General features: G+C 44.4%; 2 protein-coding genes across 7 annotated transcripts; one reads left to right on the forward strand and one right to left on the reverse strand.

The window, feature by feature from the left end:
* Window positions 1-134: 134 nt before the first annotated feature.
* LOC125771435 (vinculin) lies at window positions 135-14106 on the reverse strand. 6 transcript variants are annotated; one of them, XM_049442058.1, is made up of 5 exons: window positions 14083-14106; window positions 6955-7239; window positions 2281-5004; window positions 2121-2198; window positions 135-503 (listed from the first exon to the last, which is right to left on the reverse strand). In XM_049442058.1, exons 2-5 carry the CDS (start codon window positions 7009-7011, stop codon window positions 468-470), a joined length of 2895 nt encoding a protein of 964 aa, XP_049298015.1. In that variant the 5' UTR covers window positions 7012-7239; window positions 14083-14106; the 3' UTR covers window positions 135-467. The 6 variants fall into 6 exon arrangements, with proteins under 6 accessions (XP_049298015.1, XP_049298011.1, XP_049298013.1 ...); XM_049442054.1 differs by lacking the exon at window positions 14083-14106 and adding an exon at window positions 13946-14064; XM_049442056.1 differs by lacking the exon at window positions 14083-14106 and adding an exon at window positions 13626-13896.
* Window positions 14107-14231: 125 nt separating this feature from the next.
* On the forward strand, window positions 14232-21646 carry LOC125771418 (DNA polymerase theta). Its single transcript, XM_049442007.1, has 4 exons — window positions 14232-15748; window positions 15821-17059; window positions 17128-19208; window positions 19279-21646. The coding sequence occupies exons 1-4, from the start codon at window positions 14477-14479 to the stop codon at window positions 20645-20647; spliced, it is 5961 nt and encodes a 1986-aa protein (XP_049297964.1). The 5' UTR covers window positions 14232-14476; the 3' UTR covers window positions 20648-21646.
* The last annotated feature ends 359 nt before the right edge of the window (window positions 21647-22005 follow it).

Consider the following 22005-nt stretch of genomic DNA (forward strand, 5'->3'; position numbering starts at 1 on the left):
GATGTTTCACTTTCACAATCGTCCGAATGCTGTTGATCAGGGGTAAACAATAACCGATATGTTGAAAAATGGTGATGAAAATTTTTCTTTCTGCCAAAAGACGTTCGATGAGAAAAAAAACGAGGGCAAAACAATTGCTAGTATTTTTTTTAAATATATTTCCTCACTATAACTCGAAGAGAACAGAAAACAATTGGTAGAAAAAGAGAACATAGACTGCAAGTGTGTGTTGCGTCAGTAGTACAACAATAAATAGGCACTTGTTAATAGTTACAAATTCTATCCACTATCGTGCTGGTTTGGGTTAAGAAATTACTTTGTTCTGTTTTGCATCCCTTTTTGCTTGCTGGCGTTGCATACATCACGATTCTGCCTTTCCCTGCTGTCATCGAATGACTTGGTGAGGAACCATGTTGCTTTCATGTGCCTTAGCTTGCCTTGGTTGTGGCCATTACGGATGTCCTCTACTAGACCATCCCCACTATAACATCGGTTGAATTCATCTACAAATAGGCGTTGATTGTTAGGCGCACTGTTGTTGCACACTTTACTACTCTATCATATTGTTATCAATGATTGGTTGGTCGGTAGACGACAATTGTACGTTAGTGTTCGGGTTTATTACTTTTTTTTCTGCCCCGGCTGCAAAACCAAAACGGGAACGAACACAATTGGGAACACTTAGAACAGTATTAAATGTGGGCTTTGTTATAATAACACAATCTACACGATAAATAGAGTCGACAACCACAGAACGGTTTGTTCACACACTCGATGTTTAACGGGTTCTAGCGATTAATCACTATCGTAAGAAGTCTTATGATCTAATTTAAAAAAAAACACGATTGTTACGATCGCACTTGTGAGTGTTTTGAGTGGCTAGTTATCATTTGTTTTAGCTGTCTTACTTTTCAAATTATTGCACTACTTACAGAGCGAAACCATTGGCCATGTGACGCCAGGTGTAAAACACATATTAAAATCGAAAAAAAAAAACAAAGTTAAGCAGTTAAAACTGCTGATCGATTGGTTAACAACATAACAAACTCACCTTCAATGCATGCGTATCGCATTTATCCACTCATCCAGGATTAACTGTGCACGCTTTTTAGCACTACAACCTATCTCCTACGTAAGTAATTAGTATTTTAGCACAACATTTAATAACGCCTCTTTCTCTCTCTCTCTCTCTCTCTCTCTCTCTCTCTCTCTCTCTCTCTCTCTCTCTCTCGGCCGTTATCTGATGACGTTAGGCGCGGCTATCTGCTCCCTGGAGCATGCAGTTTTGTGTAACAATCAAGTAGTAGCAGTAGTAACAGTTAGAAAGTAGTTCTTTTAAAATCCATTCGCATCAACGCTGGCACACGATAAATCATTACCTTCCATTTTCTTTCCGACGGTTATTTGTTTCTCTTTTTTATATAAATATCTTGGCCTTTGTTTCGTTGTCCTTCTCGGTTTCAGTTCCTATCCAACAACCCACAATTATTTACCAGTGTTTCTATTAAAGCTTGTTACGGTAATTGCTTCCTATTTGTTCTATATAAAACTTTCTGTCCAATAACGTGTTATAAAATCCGCCCAAAACCAAATTTGGGTATTACTGATTAAGAACGTGTATTCGGGTTTCTCTTAACATATTTGGCAACATTGCTTCGACCTTTTCCTAATTGCAGCTTTCACCCGTTCATGTTGCAACGATCTTGCATCTTTCCAACGATTCTTTAAATCTTGTGCGATCTTTTTGCCGCAGTTGTTCCGTTTTGTGATTACATTCCAAGTCCTTACCTTGTAAGATTTTTGCAGTTAGTGTCAATTACACTTTCACATGTTCCTGATGCTTTACATCAAAGGTGTGAATGTAGTGGGAAACGCAATAAGGGTGAAAAATTGTGTAGATGCGGAGGTGTTTCCATCCATACGTTGCTTAATAAGTTGTGTTAAGAAACAAACGACGGAATTACGCGAATGAACAGGGAACATAACATGGAAGACATTTTGTCAGCGGGAACGGTCGAAGAATTAAGTAAGGACAACGATTAACGATGGATGGAGACGAAGGACTAGAGCTAGGTGACAATACGGGGCTTTTAGTACTGATACCAGGGCTGTCGACGTACCCAGCGTAGCCGTTGGTTGGTTTGATCCGATCGGATCTTAATGCTTGCACCTTCCGCCGCTCGGACCGTTTCCTTAACCTATCGGAATGGGTAGAAGAAGAAAAAACACGTCAAGATGCGCAAACTTTTGCACTGCACCGTATGCAGAAATCAAACTTACACTCTGCATGAGATTTTGCGCGTTTCCAACGAGCATATCCGTTGCCTCGCGATCCTCCTCTGATCCTTGCGCACCTAGCATCGTTGCTTTCACGGTAGATAGAATCTTTAGCTGTGTGCCGATGGTCGGAATGCGTTCACACACCTGCAGCAGGTTGGTGCGGATGCGCTTATCCGTGCACTGGCGGGCCAGCTGCTTCGCCAGACGCGTGACATCTTCCGATGCCTCAGCGATCTGTTTAGCCGTGGCGATCAGTTCCCGTTTGCTTCCCTTCGAATCAGCTCGCACCAACTCAGACAGGCGGGCCATCAGCACTGCCATACGTTTGGCGGCCGCAATGATCTCGTTGTCCTTGGACGACCATTGGCGCACCTCTTGATGCAGCCCGTGGGCAGCCATCAGGATGGGTTGATTAGCGTGCGGCATGCTTCCCGCCTGGAACACATCGTCCTCGTCGTCCGTTTCGGCTACTGGAGGTGGTGGTCGCATTGGCGGAACATTTTCGCGAGGTAGTGGCGGACGCGGTGGTGGTGGGGCTTCGACTCCCAGGTGCAGCTGGGACAGATCCGGCATCTCCGGTACGGTAGGTGCATGTGTGACGGCGCCACGGACGTTCCGTACGCTTTGCAGCAGTGCACGATTAGCCTCGCGCCAGTTCGAAGCGGCCACCGGATCACTAATGTTAGTCGAAACGTTCTTCGCCTCCTGCACCATTGGCGAAATGGATGCCTGAAGTTGATCCGAGGCCCCATTCAACCGACCAATGTACTCCGGATCCTCGGAGTTGTCTGCTTCCTGCTTTGCCACGAGCAGTACGCGGTTGGCGAGACGTGCCTCGCTCGAAGTATTGTCAACCATTTTCTGTGGCTGACGCGTACGGATCGCATCATCGCACAGGAACGAGTGCTTCTGCATCTGCTTCTCGGAAGCTTCGATAAAATCGGCCGGATCTGTTGCCTGGTCGCAGAGCGTACGCATACGCAGGATCGTGTCGGCGTACTGTTGCTTCAGGTTGTTCAAATGTTCCTCCGCCGCTTTGCTCGTCGGATAGTTCATGCGAATTCGCCCGGCCGATACGAGCTGCGGCGTCAAGCTGTCGATCTGATTAGCCGAGGCAAGCAATCCTTCCGCCAGCTTCTTATTACCACCGGAACCGCCTGCTGCAACCATTCGACTGGTTTTTGAGGCACGATTACTGAACGCCGTCAGCCGGTTTGACTTCTGGTTGAAGTTTTGCTCCCGACCGGGCGTTCCTTCCGGCTGTGCAACCGCCTCCATGAACTGTTTCAGCGGCGTCGAGATATCGATGAAGTCTTCCACGACGCGGTTCACCACCGCATCCTGAATCTGTTTCTTCAATCCGTGCAACTTTTCGTTCAGCCGGCGGGCCAACTCCTGCGCTTGCGGCGTATGGCCAAGCCCATTTGCGCACATCTGCGAAAAGTCGTGCGCTAGCTGCTCAACCTCATCACACAGCTGTGCCATTTCCGCCTTCTGGTGACCACCCAAACCGTCCGCTACACGGCGCCCTTCGTCCACGATCAGCGCGATCGCTCGCACACCCAACCCTCTGTCATCGCGAGCTGGATTTTGCAGCCAGCGGCAGGCCTGCTCCAGCCGACCCTGCACCGTGTGTGCCGTCTGCTGCAGTCCAGCCTTGTCCACACCCATGATCGCATTCAACACTGATTGCTCCAAGCTGCCGAGCTTATCACGGATGTCCCGCGCGATGTTGTCCGCATGCGGCGTTGTTCCCTTACCTTCCTGGCGCAGATCGCACAGCGTATTTGTCATCGCCGTTATATCACCGCCCAGTTTGCGCAGAATGTGCGAATCCTGTGGCAAACAACGATCCGCCACCTTCAGCCCGTTCTCAACGATCTGACGCAGTGCCTTCTCGCCGACACCGCCACGCAGTGCGTAAGGATTGCGCAACCATTCGTTGGCCGCTTCCAGCTTGTTGTTAATCGCGTTATGGATCTTCTTCAGCACAGTCAGGTTGTCGAGTTCGCTCTGATCCTCGTCGTACGTGGTAAGCTGCAGCACCCGAATAATTTCCTGCAGTTCCTCACTCATACGCGACGCCAGATAGTTCCTGTTCTCTGCCGCTTCTTCCGATCCCTTGCCACTTTGTTCGGCGATCAGAATGTACACCTTCATGCTGCAGATCAGAATCGGCGCGAGTATCTTCAACTGCTCTAGACAGCGCACCAGGATCTCACTGTGCACCTGATGCGTCAGCTCTTTCTCGCGCGCACCAACCTGATGCGTCACCTTGCTCAGACACGGTGAAAGATCTTTGAGAAATTGCACCAGATCTTCCATCGAATCGATCACCTCCGATACGGCCAAGTAGTCGAGGACACGCTTACACTCACGCACGATCTTGCGCACCTCGGACTCATCGAAGCAGAGCAGCAGCGAGGACGTTCCCTGCAGGATGCCGCGCGAACCTTCGATCAGCTTCTTTCTCGCCGGTCCGGAAAATGGATCAGAACGGAGCATGAGCGATGCTTCTTCCAGTAGCTGTGCGGCTGTTTCGACACGGGTCAGCGACGCTGGCATATCCTGTTTCAGTATGTCGTCGTCCGAGTTCTGTATGGTTTCGCGTCCAACGCGCACAAGGTTCGTCACCGCCAGGGATACGGCCTGCACTGGTTTGCCAAGATCTGGCATAGCGTTGCCATCTTCCGCCTCTTCGTGAAGTATGACCAACCGTGAGACCTACGGGAAAGGGAAAATCGTGTTATTTCGTGTTAAATCATCGAAAACAACTCGATCTACGTTATCAGTTTGAGACCTGTTAAGCAACCGCACCGCTGTTGTAGCATTTTGATGATGTTTTTTTTATACTTATGTTTCCATTTCCCACGGTATGATTTCACAGGTTTCTTGGCATGTTTCATATTTACTGCTCATGCACGAATTACACAACTCTGTGTGTGATAGATTTGTTGTTTTTTTTGTTGGTGTTTGTTATTCCTACACTATCCCAAAAGCTAGGTGACCTTTTAATATCACATGGTAAAGTATGTATACAAAAAAACGGCACGAAATTCTGCCTATGGCACTCTGCTTTATTAAAAGGAGAAGAAAACGATAGCCCATTTCATTGCCCTCGACAGCTGGACAACAGCCAACCATCGGGGCCGACGATTAGTCGCCGTATTTTCACAAAGAAAAAGAGAAAAGAATAAACCCATAAACCTTCCACGCCTTCGCATCGTCGTACGCCTGCCAAGAATATTCCTTTTTTTATCGTTGATATGGTGCCAAATTGTTCCTTTCTCTGCACAAACCGATCAATATTCGCCCTCGTTCTGATTAGTTTTTTTATCTGTTTCTTTTTGCGCACACCTCGATTAATTCCGAGCAACACGAAACGTGACACGCTTCCAGCGAACAAGTTCGATTCGGTTGATCAATTTAATATCCATTAATCAAACGATGTGTTGTGTACCACTAAATTGGATCTCTTTCAATTGAATACAGAGCATTCCAACCCATAAAAATGTGAGGCTTACAACGTCTTGTGATGATAACAAAAGTTGGTTAAGTGATGCTAAATATTCCATGAAAATTACATCATTTACTGTAGTTTTGAAAAATGTTCCACATCAGTTACTCCTTGCTAATCTAATTCGCCATCCGTCTCCTCATCTCTTCGGCACATTTTACTTCTGGTCAGGTGGATCACCCCTCAAACGAGGGCAACACATTACACTACATGCAAGACTGACTTTGTCTCATTAATGGGCAATAAAAAGCACCATCGTTAAAACCGGAAAACCGCATCCAACGAACTGACATGCATTCGTCGCGCAAAGGCAATCCGTCGTTTCTTCTGTGTTGCGGTTTCCTCTACCAGATCTTTGCCCATCTTCTGCTAAACCAAACTTGTTTAACTTGTGGTTCCTTTTCTTTTAAAACGTTCTCAGTTTAGTGCACGTTCGTATCGGACCGTCGACCTGGCGAGTAACCCTAGCGGGGTCGCTTTTTCGTGTGATTCATAGGTTATTTTTGGCAAATAGAAGGGAACAACCAACGCACTACCGATGGCAACGGCACCGTTTGGCTTGGTTCGGCTAACGCGCGTGAAATTGGACACTCCCTGCCGTACCGTTTGCGGGAAGCATAGTGAGAAGTGCGTCTCCGTTCAAAACAACCGGCACACGGTGGACGGTAACGGGAAACTGCAGTCATTTGCTTCGATCACGTCATCAACAGTCTCCATCGCTGATGAACTGATTCACGTATTGTTTGGCGTCTAAAGAAACAATCGGGCAGTGCAATGTTTTCAACGCTATCCAAACCATTCGCCTATCAACGTGATCGTCATCATATTAGACATTGGCGGCACAGCGGCACATACGCTTCTGTGCTAAAATTAAATTCCTTCACATAAGGCTCTCCACCCTCAGCATAATGCGCCCCCCGCGTGTGTGTGTGTTCTGGCATCACTTGTATACTCCCTAGCTACCAGCCAGAGACTAACTCAATTGCTCCATCACCCTCGACGGATGTCGAGTCGGATTCAATGACACCGTCTTCCGGCTCAGTTCGGTTGGTGGAAGTTTGTTGGTAAATAAAAATAACGTCTAAAAACAAGGAGCTACACAGCTACAACGATCAACGTCCCAACCAGTGCGTCGGGTTTTTTTCGATTCAGCGTACCTGTTGGGCCACTGGCTCCAAGATGCTCTCGATGGTTTTTGTATGAAACACAGGCATTTTGCTGCTTCTCTTTGCTCTGTGGTTGATGTTGTTAAGATGATGCAATTGCAGTTTAGTTCTTTCGAGCGATCGTTGCCTTCGTGCGATCGTCTAACGATCGTTGCGCGAACAGATTCAGATTACTCGATTGGTTGCAGCTGACAGTCCGTGATATTAATACGCCCGCGTACTTAGGTGTCTTCGTTTCCAGCCGCAATCATTCAAGCGGAAAAATCGAGATACAATCTGCAAATGAAAAAGAAAGAATATTGAGTTAGCGATAATCAAATGAACACGCGGCGCCATTCCGTCCAACGTTTCGGGAGCAACAGAGAGAAACTCGTTACGGAATGCTTGGGAAGATTCCTTCCAAGGCCATACACCGTCATCGCTATGCGCCATCTGCTCTCAACCACCGATCGGCTGGTTGGGTGATATATTTTTGATGAATCTTTTCGATACGCTCTGGTTCTCTTTTCGCCGTCCGTTTCGAACGTGGCGCCTTCCCACACAGAGCCGGCAAACAGGAAAAGCGATTCGACAGGTCCGAAAATGGACAGACACGCGACGTGCACCAGCGGCCACACCACGCCCACACTCCCAACGCACGAAACAAAACAGCATATGGTGCGGACATACATAGATGTTGACGAAATGATTCTTTTTTAACTGAAGATCTTTTGTTCTTTTTAAAGGAGATTACATTTGAAAGATCTGTGATACATTACATTAGGTTAGAGCATTACCATTTTTTGAGCAATTTAGCAAAATTTTAAAAATTGATTTATTTTAATGGAAATTGGTTGCAATAAGTTTCTTTTCACTCAAATAATGCTTTAAAAGAAGAAAAGCTTAAAAAATAACAAAGAAAAATTCAAAAAAATTTTCACTTGAAAATTTCATAAGGGGTACCCCTTGCCATTTTTTTGAGCAAATTAGCAAAATTTCAAAAATTGTTTTATTTTAATGCGAAATTGTCACAATAAGTTTCTTTTCACTCAAATAATGCTTTAAATTAAAAAAAATGAAAAATATTAAAAAAATTGAAAAAAATCTATAAATTTGCCAATCTCCTAGGCTCATTTTTGCACCAAGTTTTGCTTATAACTCGGTCGGTATCCAACGAATCTCCAATCTTTAACCTGTGGGCGATAGATGGCATCAATGGCTACATTTTCTTCTTGGACGGCCATGCTCTCAGATGTCTGTGCCAGAAGTTATTCGAGGAACCAAGTTCCATACCCTGTTTGAGAAAATGTAAAATTTTCCTCATTTTTGCACCAAATTTTGCCTATAACTCGGTCGGTATCTAACGGATCTCCAATCTTTAACATGTGGTCGATAGATGGCATCAATGGCTACATTTTCTTCTTGGACGGCCATGCCCTCAGATGTCTGTGCCAGAAGTTATTCGAGGAACCAAGTTCCATACCCTGTTTGAGAAAATGTAAAATTTTCCTCATTTTTGCACCAAATTTTGCCTATAACTCGGTCGGTATCTAACGGATCTCCAATCTTTGCCTGTGGTCGATAGATGGCATCAATGGCTACATTTTCTTCTTGGACGGCCATGCCCTCAGATGTCTGTGCCAGAAGTTATTCGAGGAACCAAGTTCCATACCCTGTTTGAGAAAATGTAAAATTTTCCTCATTTTTGCACCAAATTTTGCCTATAACTCGGTCGGTATCTAACGGATCTCCAATCTTTGCCTGTGGTCGATAGATGGCATCAATGGCTACATTTTCTTCTTGGACGGCCATGCCCTCAGATGTCTGTGCCAGAAGTTATTCATGGAACCAAGTTCCATGCCCTGTTTGAAAAAATGTAAAACTTTCCTCATTTTTGCACCAATTTTTGTCTATAACTCGGTCGGTATCCAACGGATCGCCAATCTTTAACTTGTGGTCGATAGATGGCATCAATGGCTACATTTTCTTCTTGGACGGCCATGCCCTCAGATGTTTGTGCCAGAAGTTATTCGAGGAACCAAGTTCCTTACCCTGTTTGATAAAATGTAAAATTTTCCTCATTTTTGCACCAATTTTTGTCTATAACTCGGTCGCTATCCAACGGATCGCCAATCTTTAACCTGTGGTCGATAGATGACACCAATGGCTACATTTTCTTCTTGGACGGCCATGCCCTCAGATGTCTGTGCCGGAAGTTATTCGAGGAACCAAGTTCCTTAAACTGTTTATGAAAATGTAAAATTTTCCTCATTTTTGCACAAAGTTTTGCCTACAAATCGGTCCCTATCTAACGGATCGCCAATCTTTAACCTGTGGTCGATAGATGGCACCAATGGCTACACTTTATTCTTGGACGGCCATGCCCTCAGATGTCTGTATGTCCGTATAGATGTCTCAGATGTTTCTATAAATATGTCAATCACCTAAGGCTGTATAGCCTTAGGCTTTGTTTTTGAAGTAATATCGCAACATTTATAAATGTGATATATTTTAATGCTGCAATAAGTTTTTTTTCACTCAAATAATGCTTTAAAAGAAGAAAAGCATATAAAATAACAAAAAAATTTAAAAAAAAATTTTCACTCGAAAATTTCATAAGGCTTACCCCTTATGATTTTTTTGAGCAATTTATCAAAATTTAAAAATTTGTTTTATTTCAATGCGAAATTGTTACAAAAAGTTTCTTTTCACAAAAATAATGCTTTCAATAAAAAAATAATAAAAACTAATAAAGAAATAAAAAAAACTTCATAAATTTGAGTATTAAAACTGTAGAAGATGCATCTATTGTGGTAAAGAAACTTTGATTTTATAGTTTTAGTTTCGATCCAGTTCGCCCAGAGAACGCTAAAGCCACATTTGAAAGGCATTTTTGTTCGATACTTGTTTGCTTAATTATTAGGACAATAATTTTGCAATATTGAAGTAACCTTAACCATTACCGATAGCTATCATTCTAGAGCAGGGGCCTCCAAACTTTTTAGATGGCGGGCCGCTTTGAGTGGAATAGCCACAGCTGAGGGCCAATCTCGGGATCTCTCGGGAGGGCCCAGTTTGGAGACCCCTGTTCTAGAGAATCACCACCTACGCTGCGACGTGTTGTTATTTTGAAATTTCCTTCAGCAAGGTTTGTTACGCTGGTAAGACAAAGTTGTGGAAAAGTTAAGAGCTCTTCACCCACTTTTTCACGTCTAACCAAGGTCTGACAGGCCTTAGCGAGCTCCTGTGTGTGGACCCATAGAGACGAAATGTGGGGAGAGGTCCCCACAACACCTCGGCACCACCCAACCTAGGGAACAAAAATAAAGAACACTCAATATATCTCCATTGCCTAAGGCCAACGAAAGGTGTCATCCGGATGTTGACTCAGCGCAATGGTCAAAAGTGTAGCCTACATTTAACAACAACGCCCAGACATTCAAGACACTCAAGCGTTCAATAACAAACATTGGAAGGGCTCTTGCACTTGACATTGAAGGTAAAAGGGGAGGAAGAGGGCCATCAGTTTCTCTTTCGCGGTTTTCTGTGCTTTTATAGTCGCGACGTCAGCAGTTCCTTTTTGGGGGGTGTCTCACAATACGCCACTGCTTGTTGCGATTTTTTTTGTTATTGTCGTCCGTTTTGAGACAGTACTCAAACTACACATTCTTAATATATGCGTCACCTTCTAGTGCCAGGTTAATGACGACATATACGACGCTCGTGTTCCAAAGTCTACAACCCAAAGACGGACGACAATTAAAGCGACATGAAACCATCGGCACCGACAGCACGTCACCAAAACGCAATGAAAATGAGTCGCTCGTTCATGGAATCAGCAGTTGTTGCTGGTTCCAATCGTCTGACGTAATTGGCGTAGAGTGGCGCTGGACCATGTGGTGTCTCGATCGGATCTCCCTGTGTACGATCGGTACGATAATGGAAAGCAGTGATTGAAGACTGAAACGTTAGCAACATGCAAATACCGCTGACATTTACGCCACAAATAAAAAAAAAAGTGTGCTAGTTTATTTATTATTATTTTGCTTTCCTTTTTGGACAATCTCAGCCCACGCTCAAACGACGCTCATCTCGTACGATCGCGTCAAGTGTTGGTTTGGCTGATAAACTTCTCGGCATCTCGCACAAAACGAGATCCTGCAAACGTAACACACACTGTTTGTCCTCGCTTCCGTTACGGTTGGGGTTCGGTTGGAGGTGGGCGCGGAATTCATTGTCACCGCGAGAGACGAAGCTGTGACCCCTTAGGAACGTTTTGTTGACGGTCGAATTTAAAGTGGACTAGGGCGGTAATATACCGCGTGTGGGTTGCGATCACCCAAGCGCAGGTGACCGACCACCTATCTGAGGGACATTCTCTGAGGGAAGCCAGCATTGGTGTTGGTGTTTATTAATAGAGAAAGAAGTAGAAGCAAACCTCGGGTGAGCTTGGGGTGAATATGAAACCAGTGGACCAGTCAAGGGAAACACACCGACACACATCTTGGGGCGATCTCGCAAGTGGGCGATCTGCTGGAGGAGGCGGCAGAAAGAAACCGCGACTACCGCTTATGTAGTGGTAGTTCCAACCACTAGGGTGGCCAAGCATAAATACTGCAACAATATTGTTTATGTGACGCGTACCATACCGTACCGTGTGCCGAGTCTATTTATTCCCCGTTTTGTTTCGGTTATATTTTTGAAGGTTGCTGCTTATTTTTGAAACTGGCCAGCTATCGGTGCTATTTTCCCTAGTAGCGCTAAGAATTTCCACCCGTACGAACACACATAAAAGTACAATGTTTTCCCTTCTTTTCGATTAATTCCCCTTGCAAACAACTGTGCGTCTTCCTTCTCGTGGGAAGATTAGTTAGCATTTGGTTAATTTTTGTACATATTTGACGCTCCAAAGAGAGATTTGTAGTTGCTATATGGTGGGAGGGAACATGTTATGAAAAGTTGCGGTCAAAAAAAAATCAATACATCTCCAATGCTCCTTTTAAAGAAGAAACACGCGAAACGCTCGAAAAGGAAACCCGTTCTATCTAATTAGATCCAGTACCGGGCAACTGGGCGAAAGCGTCGGTTATTATTAGAAGACGCCCAGCCTGCCTGCCTGCCTGCCTGCCTCCCTCGTCAAGGGTCCTGGGGGGGAGTTAAAAGTGGAGAAATAAATTACTACCAACGGGCCAACACTTGGTCGGTAAAGACGTGAATCATTCGAGCTTGGGCCACATCGGCACACAGAGTTTGGCATGTGCGTGGATCAACATTCTACCGAAAGATAACGTTTTTCTGGCATTCATCGCTTTTCTAACCTATTTTTCAATTAAAACAACAATCAAATTGCACTTCTTACAGTTACTAAAACTAGCTAATTAGTCAATGTTGTTTTTATTGCATCTGTATGGTGTTGTGAACCGTGAAGCAATGTTACTTTTCAAACATCTTGACCACGAATCTTTTACAGGCACATTTGATGAAACATTGCATTCTTATGAATGATTCAATGCTTTTATCAGCTTCACAGACACTTTCGAACATCATCGACGGTTAGCTTCTTTATCAGCCGTCCGTAACTAAATAAACAAACAAACTCAAGGTGTGTTTCCGGGCTTATCACTTTGCGATAACTTCAGCGCCTGGGGTTGAGCTCTAAAATGCACAACATTTCACATTTTTGTTCCATTTTCACACACACACACACATACGCAACGTTTTCTTTTGCCTTTATGATTCAGTTTGCTGTGAGATCATGGACTTTTTTTAACAATCGCAACAGACGAGATAAACAAATGCTTTCAATTACTGGTCCACACATACGTAACACATTCGGTCATCGATAATTATACACATATCTTTCCGAGAATGCACATAATCTTGACTTTCTATGCAGTCACCAATCCTTTTGCTTGACACACATACAATCACACATATTCACACAGATTATTTCCTACATCTGGATAGGCGATGGGTGGTGCAGTCGTTGCACTTTTCGGTGATTCTGGTTTTACCACATGAAGATCGCGATGCATTGCTGCTCACCACGAGAAGGTTCGTGCACTTCTCACGTGTGAACTAGCGATCTTGCTTTTTACATCCAAACTGGCACATGGTTTCGTTAGTTAAAAAGTAGCTGTAAAATGCTTACACCTCGCTTGATCACGATCCAATTATCACCCCAAAAAACGGTAGGAAACTTTATACACCGGAGCACCACAACACTCTATTCACCTCACCTGCACGGCGGAATCTTTAGAAGTGAGACTGGGCCGCGAACGTTGCTTTGGTTTGACTCGCGCACTGAGATGAGATCATTAATTTTTGCGAGAGAACATTATGCGTATGCGGATGTATGTATGTGTGTGTGTGTTTCTTTCCTTTGTTATTAAGATTCTCTTCTTCTAGCTCACTTGTGGCGCGCGTTCAACGTGTATTCTGAGATTTTATTTCTTCTTCGAACGAAACGCGTTTTCTCATTTTCTTCCATTCTCATTTTAATGGAATCTGTTGCAAACATGGTAATATTAATCCAATTTTTTATTTGATCTAATTGTGAATGTAGCTATTTCGAAACACATATTCCAGGGTTTAAAAAATGGTACATTTTTAGATTTGATTTTTTTTAGATATTAAAACATTCCAGTAAAAGTAGGTTTCGTAAGAACACTTAATTTTCACACCTCTGCGAGGACGGAATCTGTTTCGATGGAAACCGCAATAACATTATCGTTGTCCGGACGTACGAAACACTGCCAGCCTCAAACGTAAGCAAATCTCACAACATGTTGTATTCTACACCACGCACAGAAGAACAGATTTCACTGAACGCAAACAATATCGGCAGAATATGCGACGAACGAACCGAGATGAGTTTTTTTCCTTTTAAGGATGTGCTTGAAAACAGTATTTTCTTCGGGATTATTGTTTGATGACAAATGCACGGTGTGAAAGCAAATGGAAAAAGTAAACACAATATTAGACTCAGCGACTAGTAAACTACCTGTGGTTGAGGCACTTTAAACACTTTTCTTATGGGTTGCGCGAGATATTTGTTCAGAGCCCTTGCAACAGCCACCAGTAACCACCGCACGCACGAAACGTTCTGTATCTGACAATGTTTTTTTCTCGTTACTTCACCTGACACATGATGGCTAGTAGGAGATGGTCTCGTACAGAACATTTGACAAGTTTATTCTAGGAAATAGAAGCGAATTACAGCCCGAAAAAGGCTATAGTACAATCATAATCTCTTGGAGGATGATGATGTTATAATGTAGAAACTAATTTAAAATAATTTCACTAGCTTTTATCATAAAACGTGATGTAGAAAGGATGAACACGCTACGTCAGCCGCCGCAATGTCATGCAGTGATCTGCGGGGAACAAATTTAGCCGCCCTCCAAATGTAAACAAAAGAGCGAAATGTCAATTTTTATTTTCAAATAATCTAACAACTGATCGTGTGCGCTTCACTTCATAGTTGTTTCGGTGTTTGTATCTTAATTTTTTCCAAACGCGTGTCTAAAAAAGTATGTTTTCTCAATCGTTGCAATTGGGTGATAATACGTTTGATGCATTAGAAAGACAACACACGAAATCACATACACCACCAACTAATCAACGAACAACAAGATCGCAACGGAACAAAGTGTTGCAGCAGCAGAGCAGCACCGAAGAAGTGATCGAAGAATCACCAACAAACACAAAATGTCCTGCCGAATTATCCCGGCAACGGAGCGTACGAGAAAGGTTGCAGATTATATCGACACAGACCAGAGGGCGCAAAGCGAAAAAAAGAACTGAACATCTACTTTCAGTAGGGCAGCAACAATCAAGCGCTAAAAATCGTACGGACGACAAAGAGAGTACGGGATCCTCTATACTTCGGAAGGATAATTTATCAGAGTTGTTTAACAGTGACATTCAGTTTAATATCGATCAATCTAGTCGAAGAACTGCTGTAAAACGAACAAAAAGTCCACTGCAGCAAAATGCCGATGTTGGTCCATCTCCGGAGAAGCAACTTTCTGTTCGCCGAAGCGACCAATTTGAAGATCTTTTTCAAAACAGTGCCTTTTCGGTGGACACCGTTCGTAGTCAATCAATAGCGATATGTTCAAATCAGAACGCCCGTAAGGATGGCAGTTTTCATACTCTTTTCGATCAGAGCGATTTTACCCTTGATAAAGCTGATGAGATGGCGCCACCTGCAGATGATCAACACAATCCGGCCATTATGACTGAAAGTGAGCTGGAGATTTTTAGCGAAACATTGTTCGATCGTGCCATCTCAAGTGAACCAGCTATGGATGATCTGTTTGAGAATAGTGATCTTATAGAATCCCTACGCGTCGATTCAGCGGATGATACGATCGAGGATGTGGCAATCGACGTAGAAAATGTTACTTTTTCCCAACCCCTAGCGTCGGCTAGTATTGCTCTAGGTCAGGAAACATCGGTCGAAAATCGTCATCAACAACAACATACGGAAATGGTCCATTTTATAGAATCGGAAATGGCCAATTCGCTTCGTAACACCAAAGAATCTTTACTGTCAGACACTAATGCTAGCAGACACGACGAAAGTGGTCTATTTTCCGAAAGTGGTATGAATCTTGGAAAAGACCGAAGCAAATCTGTAGCTGAAAAGAAGACACTTTCTTGCAGTATCACCCTGGAACAATCGAAAGATTTACGTTTGCTCGTCAATTGGGGTTTACCTAGTTCGATTACGAACGAGTATGCAAGGAAAGGCATCGTCGAACTGTTCCCCTGGCAAGTGGAATGTCTATCACGCAAAGAGGTGATCGATTTTGTGCATTTTCGTTGTACTTTTAAAAACCCTTTTGTTCTAACATTTGCCAACCCATTGCAGGTAGTCCTGGAGGGCAAAAATCTTATCTACAGCGCACCTACTTCCGCCGGAAAAACGCTTGTGAGTGAGTTTCTGATTGCCAAAACGATTACCGAGCGAAAACTGAAAGTGTTGCTGATACTTCCTTTCGTGGCCGTTGCGCGGGAGAAAATGCTTTATCTTAAGGACCTTCTTGAGCCAGGTGGAATGCGCGTGGAAGGTTTTTACGGTGGATACCATCCACCCGGGGGATTCGAGTCGATTGATCTTGCCGTCTGCACGATCGAGAAAGCAAATTCAATTGTGAACCGCCTGCTGGAGCAGAACGCTCTAACCACCCTGGGACTTGTTGTGGTCGATGAGGTGCATCTCATATCTGACCCGTCGCGAGGCTACATTTTGGAACTGCTGCTCACAAAAATTCGTTTCGTTGCGGCTCGTTGTGAACATCGTATACAGATTGTTGGTATGTCCGCCACACTGCCCAACATAGATCTGCTTGCTCGGTGGCTAGAGGCGGACCTTTACCGTACCGACTTTCGGCCTATTGCACTGGTAGAGATGGTTAAGGTGGGAAACACAATTTTTAGTGCCGCAGGTGAACCCATCAGGATGCTAAACGGTTCGGTGCTCGGATACGTCGTACCAAAAGATACGGACCACGTAGTGCTGCTTTGTCTCGAGACCATTCTTGAAGGCTGCGGAGTGATCGTTTTCTGTCCTTCGAAGGACTGGTGCGAACAGTTGGCAATTTCGCTTGCCAGTACGCTCCACACACTGCGTAAGGATAACCATCCGCACGAAGCACTGCGGAGTGTATTGCGCAAACACTTGGATGGTGTGCGGCAGGAGGAGGTACTGCTGCAGCTTCGCAATTGCCCGGCCGGGTTGGACAGTGTGCTGGAAAAAACCGTACGGTACGGTGTCGCTTTTCATCATGCCGGTCTAACGACAGACGAGCGAGACATTATTGAAGGGTCGTTTCGAGATGGCGAACTGCGCATTATTGTGGCTACCAGTACCTTAAGCAGTGGGGTCAATCTGCCTGCTAGACGTGTTATCATCCGTACACCTAAGTTCGGTGGTCGACCAATGAGTTCATTAACGTACAAACAAATGATTGGACGTGCTGGCCGTACCGGACGGGATACGCTCGGTGAGTCCATACTGATATGCAGCCCGGCAGAGGAGAAAATTGGTCGGGAACTGACTGGGGCCGATTTACCTCCGGTACGATCATGCTTAGACAGTGAAAACTATGTAAGTAAAAACACATTCTAATGATCGTAATTGTACATCAGGTAATATATTTGATTGTTTTGTTGTAGGCTCACTTGAAGCGAGCGATACTGGAAATCATTGCATCGGGCAGCGCCACTACTTCCCAGGAGCTAGAAACATTTGTCAATGCAACATTGTACAGCTGTGATCGGGCGCAGCGTTTCACAGTAAACGATGAACTGCTGCAGACAAAATCGATCAAACAAAAACAAATGCCAGCCAGAGACGAGGTGGACCCTCACGACAGCAGTGAGGAACTGGATCCAATTGTTTCGTGCATATCGTTTCTGCTCGAATATGAATTCATTCGCCTTTTGCAACAAGATCACGTGCAGGATGGTAATACCTCCCACATTACCAAGCGAACCGTCCTCAATGCTACCAGACTCGGTCATGCCTGTTTAGCGGCGTCTCTACCACCGAAGGATGGTTTTCTTCTCTTCAGTGAGCTACAACGAGCTCGGCAGTGTTTCGTACTGGAGTCGGAACTGCACGCTATCTATCTTGTGACACCGTACTCTGTTGCCTACCAGTGGCAACAGATCGATTGGATGGATTTTCTCGATCTGTGGGAAAAGCTGCCTAGTGCTTCAAAACGCGTCGGTGAGTTGGTTGGTGTGAAGGAATCGTTTATGGTACGTGCGATGCGTGGTGCCGCCAACCTGGACTATCGCAGTCTGCAGATACACAAACGCTTTTACACGGCGCTTGCGTTGCTCGAGCTGGTGAATGAAGTGCCGCTCGGCAATGTTGCTCACAAATTTAAATGCTGTCGTGGGTTGCTGCAAAGCCTACAGCAAGTTTCGGCCACGTTTGCTGGCATTGTGACATCGTTCTGTGCGTCACTCAATTGGAAACTTTTACAGCTGCTGGTGGCACAATTCCGTGAGCGATTATTCTTCGGTGTAGCACACGAGCTGCTCGATCTGATGCGCATACCTTCACTGAACGGTCAACGTGCCCGACTGCTGTACGACGGTGGTATTGTCGGGTTAGTCCAGTTGGCAAATGCCGATCGACTAACGATCGAAACTATCCTTCACAATCGAACCAGCTTCGAGACTGAACGGGTGCGCGAGAACGAAAACGAATACGAAGCGGAACGTCGGAAACGTTTGCGCAATCTTTACCTTACCGGACGATCCGGAGTAACTGTGGAGGAAGCGGCACGCCTGCTCATACAGGAAGCGCGTAACTATTTGCAGTTAGAGCATGGGCTCGCAAATCCATACTGGTCACAGACGACAGAACCTGACCCGGTAACAAAGAGTGAAGATGCAGAAAAAGTGGGACAAATAGAACAGCATCTTAAGGGCGAAGAAGATCATAATCCTTCTTCTAGTAAGGCGAAATCTGAAGAACAAACATCCAGCCTTCTGTTGTCGCACGGGGAATCATCAAATTCAACAATAACGCACTTTCACAACTCTCTACTGATGAGGAATGAACGTGCGAGCAAGAAGAGTACCGACGTGCATAACGATAGCACCACTAGAATAACAGTCGTTGATGTCTGTAAAGAGCACAATGTGTACGAACAGTTTCGTCAGCTTGTTGCCACACAAAAATCTTTAACAATCTCACTCGGTGTTGAACAAGAAGAATCTCCTTCCGGAATAGTAAGCATAGGCGGACATCTTCGAAACATCGAACGTATGACTAAGGCACGCGATCGATCATATGCGTTCACGTTTGATGACAACCTTTACCTCGCTGGGATGGCAATGGCAATGGAGGATGCATCGTCTACCGTATATTATATCGATTTTCAGGACGACACGGTCATAGATAGGCAAGAAAAGGTGCGCTTTGTTCGCACTCTGTTCAGTAGGGAAGAATTAACGATTACGATGCTCGACGTCAAAGATCAGGTGAAGATAATTTATCGGACAGGATTAATACCTGCCGCCGAGGGTGATGAGCTGATGATCGCTACCTTTCAGGATCCAAGGATAGCTTGTTGGCTGCTGCAAACAGATACCGAAACACTCACGCTTGATGCTATGATTGATCGACACTGTCCTTCACTGAAGCATGCCGAATTGATGTGGACAGGAGAGCGTTGGGTTACGCCTAAGTGGACCGGTCATGGTTTGAACCACCACAGCCCAATCGATGCAAAACAACGGTGAGTGTGATAATTCCCATTAGGTAGATATATTTTTTGTTCATTTATTCGTTTTCATCTCTCACAACAGAAGCGCTGTTGAGTGCCTGCTCATTAGCAAGCTGATGCCATGCATAGGTAAGCGACTAGCAGATAGCGGAGATTCGCTTCCGGTCTGCTATAGGTCACGCGAGATGCCTGTCCAGCTGGCGCTGGCTCGTGCCGAAGTGATCGGGTTTCCCGTCGATCGCGAACGTTTGGGTTCGTTGATCACACGCCTCAAAGCTTGTCGCGATCGCATCGCGGACGAAGCACGAAAACTTAATGGTAATCGTCGACTTGACTTCGGATCTTCGCGTGCAGTTGCGAAAGCGTTGCAACTAGTCAGTGGCGATCAGAAGCGTTGTCGCACGGTACGCCAGGTACTGGAGCGACTGGAAAGTCCTATTGCGGCGCTCGTAATTGCACATCGCAAAATAGAAAGCAACCTGTCCCGCACGATCGAACCATTGTATCGGGTCATACGTCCCGGATCAGGGCGGGTACATGGACGCAGTTTCTGCTTCACCTCTACCGGTCGTATCACGATGCACGAACCAAATCTACAGACGGTGGTTAAGGACTTCACCGTACCACCCGGACTTGGATTCGATGCTAACGGTGAGCGCTTGTTCAGCTGCCGCAGCACGTTCGTTTGCGCGGACCCCGACCGCACAGTATTGCTTTCGGCCGACTTTTGCCAGCTCGAACTGTGCATTCTTACGCACCTGTCACAGGATCGGCAGCTAATGGCGGCACTGGGTGCTACCAATGGAAGTGATCGCACGGAATGCAAAGACGTGTTCCGGGCGCTAGCGGCTTGCTGGAACCACTTCGAAAGCGAATCGGATGTGAGCGAAGAACTGCGAAACCGCACAAAGGCAATCGTTTATGGTGTAATCTACGGTATGGGCGTACGATCGATGGCAGCTGAATTACAGCTCGATGAGGATGCGGCACGAACGCTGATGGAACAATTCCACTCCACCTACCCGGAGATACGACGCTACATCGAGCGTGTCATACGATTGACCCGTCAACTGGGATACATTGAAACGCTAACCGGACGGCGAAGGCATTTGCCAGCCATTTCCAGCGACAATGCTCGCGAACGGGCGGAAGCAGAGCGTCAGGCGGTGTGCACCACAATCCAAGGTTCGGCAGCCGACATTCTAAAGAACGCGATCGTGCGCATGAGGCGTAATTTGGGCAAATATCGAAATGTATTAGATTTAGGCGAGATCCGGCTAGTATTGCACATGCATGATGAACTGATATATGAGGTTCCAGGCAAACAGCTACCCAAGGTAGCGAAAATACTAAAATCTAGCATGGAGAACTGCGCCAAACTTAGCGTGCCGCTTAGAGTAAAGTTAAAAGCCGGCTCCAGCTGGGGTACGCTTAAAGACCTTTCGTTCTGACGATAGTGAAACGAGCAGGGTATTGGTCGGTAGAGTGCATCAAGCCCTTACAAAGTATTAAGCCCTTACAAATACCACCATTAAAGGTGCGATCCAAAGCGTCAAGAAGTAGCAATTAACAACCAATTTATTGTGAATAAAACAATTCCACCGTGAAATGTTCTGCTAATCAGAAGAGCATTTGTTAACAGATTTCTTATTCTTATATGGTAGGGTAAGTGTACCAATTGTTGTGCTATCGTCGGAAAAATGGATAATATGAAAAAACCAGGATGATTTGCAGTCCCAAAAAAATTTCTTCACATTAATTAACAGATTTCCTTATTTTCCCATACGTTTCATTAATTTCATAAGCTTATTTTTCGAAAAATCACGATTTTTAGTTTTGCTGTCAAAAAATCTGCAATATCTTAACGATTGTCTAAAACATGACCATTTTTTTGTTTTCAATTTTTAATGAAACTAGAGCCCAAAATCGACATCAAAAAATTTTAAAAACTGGTTTATGGCTCACGTAAGCTAGAACCACATCGTTTTTGATAATTAAATCATACGAAATACATTATTTATCGTATTCAAAAATAGCACAACAATTGGTGTATGGAAAACCGGAATGCACCAATTGTTGTGCTATTTTCATGTTGGTTGTTTGTGCTGTCGTAATTCACTGATAAACAAAGTGCGTGTATTGGAGATAAGCATATTGACTTTCGGCAACCTTTATTTTGTTAAAATGAGTAAATTAAACAATAATAACAGAATTATTACATTGTTTATTCACTACAAAAAAAACTAGTTTTAACTGATACTTTGCACACACAGCCTACTGCCATCATTTTATGCTGACTTCACAAATTTCTGTCAAATCAAACCAAAATTTGCCTTTCTAAACCACGATTTTAAAATCAGTAAAAAACGTGTTTATTCTATATTTTTGAGTGATATTAGTTATCACAAGTTCCTAAAAAACATTAAGTTTCCTTATTATACCCATTAGCTTGAGTGAAATCAATTCAAATGGTGATTTATACTAGCACAACAATTGGTGCATTGAAGAGGTTTACGAAAATGACTATAACTTTTGATTTAAATGTTCAAATTACAAAATTTAAAAACGAAAATACGTAAAAAACGTGTGTCTATCGATTGGACTCTTGTTTACGAATTTTAGTTAAGCAGTTTTGCCACAAACGTAGTTCTTGTGACAACGCTGTACAAACTCGTCCATAATTGGTACACTTACCCTATCTGGAAAGAAATATTAAGCTATTTTGTTAATCGTGTTGATAAAAACGTTTATGTATTTCTTTCATGATGATACGCAGTATTGAGAAAAGGGTTCGATAAAGAATTTCTAA

The sequence above is a fragment of the Anopheles funestus genome, chromosome 3RL (assembly GCF_943734845.2).
Source record: "Anopheles funestus chromosome 3RL, idAnoFuneDA-416_04, whole genome shotgun sequence".
Classification (NCBI taxonomy): domain Eukaryota; kingdom Metazoa; phylum Arthropoda; class Insecta; order Diptera; family Culicidae; genus Anopheles; species Anopheles funestus.

Coding starts and splice junctions, on each gene's coding strand:
- LOC125771418 (XM_049442007.1), top strand. CDS start 14,477: ATGTTTTCTCAATCGTTGCAATTGGGTGATAATACGTTTGATGCATTA. Junction 15,749..15,820: donor AATGTCTATCACGCAAAGAG/GTGATCGATTTT, acceptor AACCCATTGCAG/GTAGTCCTGGAGGGCAAAAA. Junction 19,209..19,278: donor CCAATCGATGCAAAACAACG/GTGAGTGTGATA, acceptor CTCTCACAACAG/AAGCGCTGTTGAGTGCCTGC.
- LOC125771435 (XM_049442058.1), bottom strand. CDS start 7,011: ATGCCTGTGTTTCATACAAAAACCATCGAGAGCATCTTGGAGCCAGTG. Junction 2,199..2,280: donor CGCAAAATCTCATGCAGAGT/GTAAGTTTGATT, acceptor CCATTCCGATAG/GTTAAGGAAACGGTCCGAGC. Junction 504..2,120: donor CCAACCAACGGCTACGCTGG/GTACGTCGACAG, acceptor GCCTATTTGTAG/ATGAATTCAACCGATGTTAT.